At 64.4% G+C, this 10,149-nt stretch overlaps 1 protein-coding gene across 2 annotated transcripts; it reads right to left on the reverse strand.

The window, feature by feature from the left end:
• Window positions 1-563: 563 nt before the first annotated feature.
• FBXO46 (F-box protein 46) lies at window positions 564-9,912 on the reverse strand. 2 transcript variants are annotated; one of them, XM_044988924.1, is made up of 3 exons: window positions 9,624-9,911; window positions 2,046-2,764; window positions 564-1,733 (listed from the first exon to the last, which is right to left on the reverse strand). In XM_044988924.1, exons 2-3 carry the CDS (start codon window positions 2,675-2,677, stop codon window positions 698-700), a joined length of 1,668 nt encoding a protein of 555 aa, XP_044844859.1. In that variant the 5' UTR covers window positions 2,678-2,764; window positions 9,624-9,911; the 3' UTR covers window positions 564-697. The 2 variants fall into 2 exon arrangements, with proteins under 2 accessions (XP_044844859.1, XP_044844858.1); XM_044988923.1 differs by having other exon boundaries at window positions 564-2,764; window positions 9,624-9,912.
• Between the last annotated feature and the right edge of the window lie 237 nt (window positions 9,913-10,149).

Genomic DNA, 10,149 nt, shown 5'->3' on the forward strand with positions numbered 1-10,149 from the left:
CCCGATATGTGTTCATACGAGCGGCTCGGATTGGAAACGGGACCCCCAGCCGACGTGACGCTCGCCGTGCCAGCCTGCGGGGCCGGGAGCAGAGCGCCCTCTCTTGGAGAGGCTAATCACTGATTACACCAGGTGCGGTGCCCCCGAACGAGGGCGTGGCAGGAGTGGGGGTTTCACAGCTTCAGCCGGCAGAGCCTGGCTCCGATCACGTGCTCCCTCCGGTCGCCGGGGGCTGCCACGTGCCCGCTGGCAGGACAGAGCTGGGCTGAGGGGAGCTCTGCTCCGGCACCGGGGGCCGGGGAAGGAGACTGGGGGTGAATCCACCGATGATAACCTAACAGTGCTCACCAAGCAGGTAGGAGCGGCGGATGGGAGGGGCTGGACACAAGGGTAGGCGGCTGGCAGGAGAATTCACAGCCGCCGCCCCCCGGAGCCACCAAGGAGCTGCAACTTCGGGGCACAGCAAGGACCCCCTGCCCAAGGCAGGCGGGCGGGGCTGGAGCGGCTGGGGGAGGAGGCGATCTGGCCCCGGCCCTGTATAGTTTTGCAGGTGGGCGAGTCAATTTCTTTTGGGATGGGCTGCAGCCGAGATCAGCACCAGCCAGCCAGGCAAACCAACCAAACCACGCACACGCACACACACACACGCACGCACGAGACCTCGGGGGCTCCCGCCCCGGCGCCCGGCCGCCCCACCTCACCTCCCGTCCTCCCGCCTGGCCGCTCGGTCCCTCAGCATGTCGCAGGGCAGCACCCAGTTGTTGTCGTGCAGCCCCACCCGGCAGCCCGGCGTGTCCTTGTCCGTGCGCCGGCAGCACATCCAGTAGGAGCGTCCGTAAGGCAAGTCGTGGTGGTAGGGCTTGGGGTGCCAGCGGCACAGAGACACGTCCCCCTTCTCGTAGTGCTTCTTGCACTGCTTGCAGGGGTCGTCGCGGTACAGCGGGTCCCTGTTCCAGCGGGAGTCCGTGGCCTGCACGCCGAACGTCTCGATGATGGATTTGAAGTAGTGGCAGGTGCATTTCAAGGCGGCCAGCGACTGGGTGGGGAGGTGACTGAAGATCTTCACCATGATGTGCTCGGGGAGCAGCAGCATGTACTGGCGGGGCTCCAGCAGGCGCTGGATCTTGAAGCGGATCTCCAGGAAGTCGTGGGAGACGTGCCGGTAGAGGCGGCACAGCGAGGCGTCCGAGGCCGCCGGCTCCAGCCCGGGCCCATCCGGGCCCCCCTCGCCGTTGTTCTTGCTGTCCAGGAGGGAGCCGGCAGCCTCCCGGGTGTCCTCGGGCCGGGAGGCCTGGGTGTGAAGGAAGAAAAGCTGGCCGGGGGGTGGATCCTCGCAGGCGGAGCACAGCCCGTCCGGGGTGGGGGTCCCCACCGTCAGACACACCGTCTCCTCCTTCATGGTCTTGGTGCTGTCCTTGCCGAAGAAGACGCACTGATCCACCACGCCCGTCACCACCACATCCACGTGGAAGCCGGCCACGCAGTCCCGGGGCGTTGCCGCTGCCCCCCCCAGCTTCTCCCCGGCCCTGCCTTCGGGGCCGGCATCCAGCTTGCCCGGCAAGGCCTGGCTCTCGCCGCAGCTCAGCTCCAAATCGGGCGGCTCGCTGGCCCCGTCGCCCTTGGGCGCGGCACTGGACAGCAGGAAGTCCACATTGTTGGGCAGGGAGTCGCGGGAGGGGCTGATCAGCTGGTAGAGGTCGCAGGTGATCTTGTCCTTGGTATGGGCGCCGGAGCCGGCGGCGGAGCCCCCGGTGCTGCAGCTCATGAACATGCAATTGGGGCGGGCGCCGGAGCCCCCCTCGGGGGGCGAGCGGGGGTCCCGGCTGCTGGAGATGCGGAAGGCGATGCGCACCTCGCCGGGGCTATGCTGGGAGTTGGCCACGCACTCGGCCGCCTCGGGGCACAGCCCGTTCTGCCGCAGGACGCTCCGCTCCTCCTGCTGCGACTCGAAATGGGCCACCGCCTCCGCCACCCGGCGGCAGTCCTGGCCCCCCCCTCCGCCCGCCCCTTTCTTCTCCCCGGCCGCCGGCTCCTGCTCCGCGGAGAGGAACACCACGGGGGAGGCCGGGGCCGCAGGCGCCCCCCCGGGGCAAGGCCGCGAGTAGCCCTGCAGAGCCAGCGCCGTCCGCTGCTCCACCAGGGCCACCATCTCGGCCACGGAGAGCAGGTCCGTGTCGCCGCCCGGCTCGGCGGGGGCCTCCGGGCACAGGTACACGTCCTCCGCCTCCTTGCTGCCGTCCTTGTCCTTCCCCGGGCACGGCTTGGCCTTGCTGGGGTCGTGCGAGCGCCGCCGGCGCTTGGCCTTGGAGCTGTCGTTCCCCCATTTGCCCTTGACCTTCATGGTGCTGGCGCGGCCGCTGCTGCTGCACTGGTGGGCCACGAAGAAGGCGATTTTCTCCTTGGTGTTGCCGGGCTTGATGACGTACCAGGTGTCCAGCAGCACCCGGCCCTCCTCCCCCTGGCTGGAGCTGGGGGAGACCAGGGGAGGCGGCGGGGCCGGGGCGGGCGGGGTGTTCTCGGAGCAGGCCTCCCCGCTGTCCTCCCCCTCCTTGGTTCTGCAGGCGAAGTCCCCAAAGGGCTTCTTCACCGGGCTGCCGCCGCACGGCTTGTTCTGGGAGTAGGTGCCGAAGGGCCGTGGGCACCACAGCTGGATGTGCGAGAAGGTGTTCTGGTCCATCCCGGGCTCATGGCACAGGCGGTGCCCCCCCCCTAGCTCATGGCGCGCTGGTGCCGGACGCCGAGATCTTCACCGGCTCGGAGCCACCTGGGGAAAGGGAGAGACACACGGATCAGCAAGGCCGGATGGAAACGAATCGGTCTGCCAGCCTGGGAACCAGCCCGGGGGTTCGCCCACCCCAGGCTCCAGGACCTAGGAGTACGAGCCAGCCCACAACTAATGCCACATGGCCCCCACCGCAGCCAACCGGCAGGAAGGGAGACCGACGTGTCCTGGCCCAGCACCAAACCCACTTGCTGAACGCCCTGCCCCCTTCCCCACCCCGGCTGCCCATTGCCCCTGGCTTCCCCCACAGCGCAGGTCTCTACTGTCAGCGCAAGTTTCTGTAAGGGGAGGGGGGCGGCACTGGGGATCATCCCCTTTCGAGAGGCGGCTATGATGGAACAATCACGCGAGGGGAAGCGCGTCGGTGGTTTCCATTCGCCCAATCTCCTGAGACGAGGAGGAGGGGGCAGGCGGCCAAATGGAAAGGCAGCACGTTCCTAAGGGGTCAGAGGGAACAGATGTTCTCGCGGTGTGCCGGGAGCCTGTGGAACTCTCTGCCACAGGACAATGTGAAGGCCAAGAGAAAAACAGGATTGGTTGCTACCATGGGGAAAGACCAGTGCCCAGAGCTAGAACAGCAAATCCTAGAACCCTAATCGTCGGGAGCTTGGGACGGAACCTGAAGCCTTGAGGAGAAGAGGGTTCTGGGGGGCAGGGAAGCCTGGGCTGCCCCCAATGAGTTTTTTGCACCTTCCTCAGCAGCAGCTTATCCTGGGGGACACATCGGGGGGGGGGGACTTATCGGGGGACGCATTAATTTTAACCCACATGAACATCAATACGATCTTCAAGAGAGTCTTCGTGGGAAGCCCCTGACTTCTGTGAACAGACACGACCCCTGGAGGACGGGCACAAGCGCACGTAGGGGGAATGATCCATGCAGCAGGCACACGGAGGAAGCCCAGGTTTCCGGCTGCGGGACCTGCTGCAGGGGCCAGCCTGCCTCGCGGGCATGAGAGAGCTGGCAGAGCGCAGGCGGTGGCTGCCGTCTGAGAGCCTGCAGATTCTGGAGAGCGAGCCATGGGGCGCCTGCGCCTAGGCTGGCGGGGTCTTTCTGCGGCCGTCGGGGGGCAGAGCTCAGGGGAGCTGGTGGGAAAACCTGCAGCTGGCTGGCCACATGGGGAGGCACCAGCTACTGTGAGATTTCTGCCTCTCCCAGGGAGAGAGACCTCGACTCTCGCGGTCCCGAGCCGGCCTGCAGAGTCGGTGAGGCAGGACGGAAACCGATCGCGCCGCAGCATCTCGGGAAACCTCGCTCCCCCCCATCCCCGGCCTTCTCCGAGCGCAACCTGCTGCGGCGCGCAAAACCCAACTCCCCGCCACCCACCCTGGCCCAGCGCGCCAGCCAGGGGGTGCCCCAGGCTCGATCCTGCCTTCCCGGTGTCACGCCCGATTCGTCCCGAGGCTCCGGACTGCAGCTCGGCGGGTCAGAGTCCGGGGGCCGCCTGGCAGCGCTAAGAGAATGGGCCACATGCACCCCTCTGTCTCAAGCTCTCCTGCCTCCCTCCTGCTGACTTTCACCACCGTCCCCCCTCTATCACGGCCACTCTCTCGCTGTCCCAGGCTGGGTGAGGAACAGGACATGCCTCTGCCATGCTCTGCCACTGCTCCAGCACGGGGGGCTGCCAGGGCTCCCCATACGCAGCTGGGAGTGGGCGGATCCACTCCATCATCGTTTGGGTGGCTCAGCCCGACCCCCAGCAGCCATCGCGAGCTCCCCCGGCAGCACGGTCACTAACCGACCCCTCATCGCCCGGGCCACCCCCTTCCGGGCACAGAGGGCAGGAAATTCACTAACAAAGAGGTCTGTGTGCCCTACCGAGCACCAGGGAAGCAGCTGGCATGGCCTGCCCCTCTCCCACGCCGTATCCGGACCCCTGGGGCAGCTGGTCCGTACGAACCAGCGCAGCCCGGGAGCACTCAGACAGGTGATGGGCACAAGCACACGGCACCACGTCGAGATCGCCCCCCCATGCCCGTTTCCCAGTGGGCCATGGCACACGATGCCCACCCTTCCTCTGTCTGCAGGGCTTTCTCCTGGCACTAGGACAAGTAACGCACAAAACAGGACTGGGAGCCAGCAACCCTCGCAGCCCACGTTACCGTAACGAAGCTCCCTTGCAATGAGCACTTTGCAGGGATTACCAGCTAGGAAGATGCCCTCCTAGCCTACCCCACACATGCTGCCCGCCCCATCTGCCTGCGCTATGGGGCCTTTCATCCTCCACAAGTCCCTGTGGCGCCTCTCAGGTCAAGTCCTCCTCTTGGTTACATGCAATACCCATCCCCACTGAAATGCAGCCAGCTCTGGGGCAGAACATGGGAGCTGTTTAACAGCACACAGCCACAGGTGGGACAGGAAGTGAAGTATCCCCTATCAAACTGAAATGGCAGGACAAGCTCCCGGAGGCACTAGTCTGAATTTTGCACAGACACTGACTGGGGTTAACCCACTTCACACAAAAAGTGAAATGGATTTTTCTTTTAAACGGCCAAAGTCTCAGTTTTAGGTATTATCAGAAAGACGGTGCCTCCGGCAGCACGGCACCGGCACCGGGGTGAGCCCAAACTGCCAGGGGAGAGCCCCCTACTGAGCCCATGTCCCGCTCCTTGGAGCCCAGCGCCCCCTAGGGCTGGCACTGGGGTCAGCACCGAGTGCCAGGGGAGAGCCCCCTACTGAGCATGTCTCGCTCCTTGCAGCACAGCGCCCCCTAGGGTTGGCACTGGGGTCAGCACCGAGTGCCAGGGGAATGTCTCGCTCCTTGCAGCACAGCGCCCCCTAGGGCTGGCATTGGGGTCAGCACCGAGTGCCAGGGGAGAGCCCCCTACTGAGCCCATGTCCTGCTCCTTGCAGCACAGCGCCCCCTAGGGCTGGCACTGGGGTCAGCACCGAGTGCCAGGGGAGAGCCCCCTACTGAGCACATCCCGCTCCTTGCAGCACAGCGCCCCCTAGCACCACGCTGGGGCACTGCGGTCAGCCCTGACTGCCGGGGAGAGCACCAGCCGCCATCTCCTCCCCACGGACTAACCAGACTAGCTTGTGACCCCCGCTCTGGGGTCAAGAGGCCATCTGGGCTGAGGCAGGAATTCAGGCCCCCATGAGAACGTACCCCAAATCTCATGCCCACAGTCTGCTCCTAGAGAAGCACCATGGGGCTCAGGTCCAGAGTCTGCCCCCACCGACCCCAAGGCCTGGGGCAGCACCAGGGGCTCATGCCCACAGCCTGCACCCCCCCCCCCACCTGGAGGCATTCAGGTATGGACGGCTGCATCCCTTCCTCTGCAGCCTAAAGCCCCCGGGGAGGCAGGCCAGAATCACAGGCCATGCCCCCAAGGGAGGACAGGCTACGGGACCCCCTCCCTGATGCCACCTCTTCCCATTTAGCCACGACTGAGCACAGCACAGCCAGGGACCCCTTGCTAGAGACGACAGCCTGGCACAGACACCCCCACCCCCCAGGACTGTGGTTAGGGGCTGGCCACCTGCAAGCGACTCCAGACAAGAGCACTGGCCCAGCGCCTGCTACGTGCCAGTCTGAGGCTGCCCGTGGCTGGGCCGGGTTCTTCTCGGAGTCGATGCTGCTCCCTACACACCCAGAGGAGTAAGTCACTCGCTCCCAGCAAGCGCAGGCACAGCCCAGCACCCTCCACAAGAGAAGGGAGACAGTGACTTCATGGCAGAGCCGGTAGAACCCAAGAGTCCGGACACCCAGCCCCCAACCCCACAACTAACCACTAGGCCCCACTCCCCTTCCAGAGCCAAGAACGCAGGAGTCCTGGCTCCCAGACCCCACAGCTCTAACCACTAAGCCACCACTTCCCCCATCCCAGAGCCAAAAACAGAACCCTGGAGTCCTGACTCCCAAGTCCCTTGTTCAGCCACAATCTCCCCCATCCCCCACCCTCGTTTCCAAATGCTGTGGAAAGAACGGGGTGAGTTATCCTCCGACCTGATGGTATCTTCATTTGACAAAATACAATATGAGGGGGGAACTAGGAGTTAAGGGCTCGGGATACCCAAAGCTGCCCGCTGGGCCTGATCTGTCCATGCATGGCAGGAGGTCTCCAGGCCACAGATGGGGTGAGGTGCTTTGACCCATCAGAACCAACTGGCTCTTTCAGGACCTGTAGGGGAGCCAGAGCGGAGACGGTTTGGAGACGGATTCTGGTCCTGGGGCTGCATCGAGTCTCACTTATCCCAGACACGGTCGCAGAAGAGATCTGCACACTGACCAAACGCCCGCATCCGAGGCAGCTGCCCGTCCGTTGGGACGAGTTCCTGGGAGACAGACTGGACAAAGAACCCGCTCCCTGGGCCAGCGGGACTAGAGACGCACAGAAGAATTCATCAGACCAGGAGCCCATCTACCCTGGTATCCCGGCTCCAAGAGTGGCCAGCACCGGCTGCTTTGCAGGGAGGTGCAAGAACCCCCCAGTGGACAAGTATGGAATAGCTGGCCCCGGAAAGTTTCCTCCTTCCACCAACCCATCAGTTCATTCTCTGAGGCACCAGATCTTAGATCCCTCCAAAACTTACACCTATATCCTACCAAATCTATCTGTAGGCGGCGCCGTTGTCCACATAAACGCCCCCCAATCCTTGTCTGGAGCCATCCGAACACTTGGCTTCAACAGGATCATGTGGCAATGAGTTCCACAAGCTCATCGGGCAGAACCCAAACTCCTTTCATTACACATTCAGTTTCACTCTCCTGCCCCTGCTGAGGAGGGGTGGGAGTGGGGAAAGAAACCTGCATTTGACACTCAGTCTCACTTCACAGGCTGGGGACACTGCCGAAGCCGGGAGCCAAAGCTCTGCTGAGTAGCCGTCTCCACCCGTAAGCTCAGGTGGATCAAGGGGTAGCAGCCAGGAGCCCTCACAGGACAGGAGCCTGGGCCAGCCAAAGGAAGGTGACTAAAAGCCAGGATTTGAGGACACAGATGGGCTTACAAGAAAGGAAACGTAATGCACAAAAAAAAAATTCAGTGTCAACGTGACACTTAAGGTGGCAAATCTGAACACGCGGGAGCCGGGAAAGGCACCAGCCCAGGCTTCCTTGACCACTCAGCCGCATGGCGCGTCCGAAGCACTCAGAGAGGGCCAGTCAAACTCCTCCCTCTGCGGTGGGTTACAGACAGAGACCCAGCCTGTCACAGGGGTGTGTGTGTGTAAATCCACGCAGCATTGACAGCCACGGGCATGGGCCCAAGAGGCAGGCCGGGGGGCCAGCAAGGAGCCTGATCTGCCACTGGCATTAAAAGAGGGAGACGTCAGAGGGGCATTTAAATACAAGAGCTGGGGAGCTAATGGGGCAGCTGGAGCATCCCGCCAACATCCCAAGCCAGGCAGACTGCTCCAGCAGATGGGGCCCAGGACTCCGGGGTTCCATTCCTAGCTTTGCCCCGGCACCATGTGAGACTCAGCATGTCGCTGCCCCGCCGTGCCTCAGTTTCTCCATCTGTAAAATGGGGACATCAAGCCTTTGGAGCGGTAAGGCACAGTGGCTCTAGGTACTGTTATGCTGAGGGCCCTCAGCCCATGCCCACCCCAGCAATGGAAGTCCACGGGACGCACTGGCCAGAGCGGCATGCAAGCCGGCCTTCCACTGGGCCCTGGAGGGAGCATGGCCGGCTGCGCCCTTGGATCACGGACAGGTGCTGCCATAACCAATCAGAGCAGCGGAGAAAGGCACCGAGTCCTGCGCACGGTCACGGCCAGCACCAGGCGCTCCCAGAAAGCGGAGCAGAGAACGTGCAATGACCAGCCCACGGCGGCAGTCTCTGCCTAACCCGGGGCAGGGCAGGGCTGGCTTTGCCTGGGGAGTCGGGGGACGAGATCCCCTAGCTAACCAGCCTGCAGCTATCCCTGTGTTCAGCTGAGCGGCTGACTGTTTGACTCCTACAGGTGGGACGGGAGCACAAAGTGCCCCACAGGATCCCCCACCCCCATTCCTGCAGCCAGGCAGCCCTGCTGGGGCAGGTTTGACTCCCACCTTCAGGCGTTATTTTAACCATGCACAGAGCAGCATGATCCTGATGGACAGGCCCCAAACCTGCCCCCTAAGGGCTTATCTGCTGGGCCCTTTCATCCACACCACCCTAAAACTGGGCAGGTGCCGTGCTGCTGGCCTGAGAGTGGTTTGGGGGTGGGGGGTGAGGGGACCACTCGGGCCCCCCTCAGACCTTGCCCGAATTCCCCCTCGCCTCTCCCAAGCTGACTTGCTTTTCGAGCTCAGAGGGGCCAGTTCTTGCACCTGACCCGGGGGGGACCCAGGGTCTCCATTTGGGGCATCCCTCCCCTAAGAGGAGGGACGCGTTTCCCCTCCAATTCCGCTGGTTCTGGAGCAGACTGGGGTGGTGGTTTTTTTGGAGGTCCCATTTGAAGTTAAATCTCTGGTAATCAAAGCCAGAATTTGGGAAGAACCCAACCCCAAGGATCAGGCCCATGCCACAGATCCAGCGGACCCAGCCCCCGGCGCTGGGGGCAGGTGGATAACGCAGGGCGCTGGGAGTCCTGGCTGCTCTGCCACGCAGCCCCCTCCCCGGGGCAACCTTGGGCAAGTCACTTAGTCGTCCCATGCCTCAGTTCCCCCCCCCCGACCTGTAGAATGGGGCTAATCCTCCTTCCGGGGGCGGGGGAGCTGCGCCCCCTCGGCACACCAGGCCCGGGCCGGGGGAGGCTCGGCACGGGGCAGGAAGTGGCGAGTTACCAGCCCGGCGTGTGCTCCGCGAGGCGGCCCCCCCGGGGAGGGTTCACAGCCCGAGGCTCGCCCCCAACACACGCGCCGGGCGGCCAAGGCCCAGCGCCCCCGCCCAGCCCCGCGGGGCCCCGCCGCCTTACCCGAGCCCCCAAGGCGGGGTCCGATCCGCCCGCTCCCTGCTGGGGCCCGGCCAGCCACAGGTTGCAGCGCAGCCTCCGCAGGGGCGGGGGGGGGGGGATCCGCACCGGAGCCACCCTGGGCTGGGCGGTCCCGGCATCTGCCCCCCCCAGGGCCCCCGAGCTCCAGCTGCCGGGGGGGCTCCTGGTCCTTAAAGGGGCCGCGCCCCCATTACTCGGGCCCGCCGGTCCCTACAATACAATAGGGGCCTTTGATCCCGACCCCCTCCCCCTGCTCCAGCCATTTGTTGACAGACATATGCATGGAGCTGGCAGCCAATCAGAAAGCCGAGTTTGGGGCATGCCCATATATGGATGACAGCAGAACCTCAGCCTACCCAGGGGCTTCCCGGTTAGGGAGCGTGGAGCTGTTCCCCAGCCTGGCCGCAGGCGCAGGGCGAGGCCGGGCTGCTGGGGGGGGTGTGAGAGATTATCCCAATGGCTGAACACATGGAGAACCCAGCGCCGACGCCCCCTCCTTGGCCTCCGT

The sequence above is a fragment of the Mauremys mutica genome, chromosome 15 (genome assembly GCF_020497125.1).
Source record: "Mauremys mutica isolate MM-2020 ecotype Southern chromosome 15, ASM2049712v1, whole genome shotgun sequence".
Classification (NCBI taxonomy): Eukaryota; Metazoa; Chordata; order Testudines; family Geoemydidae; genus Mauremys; species Mauremys mutica.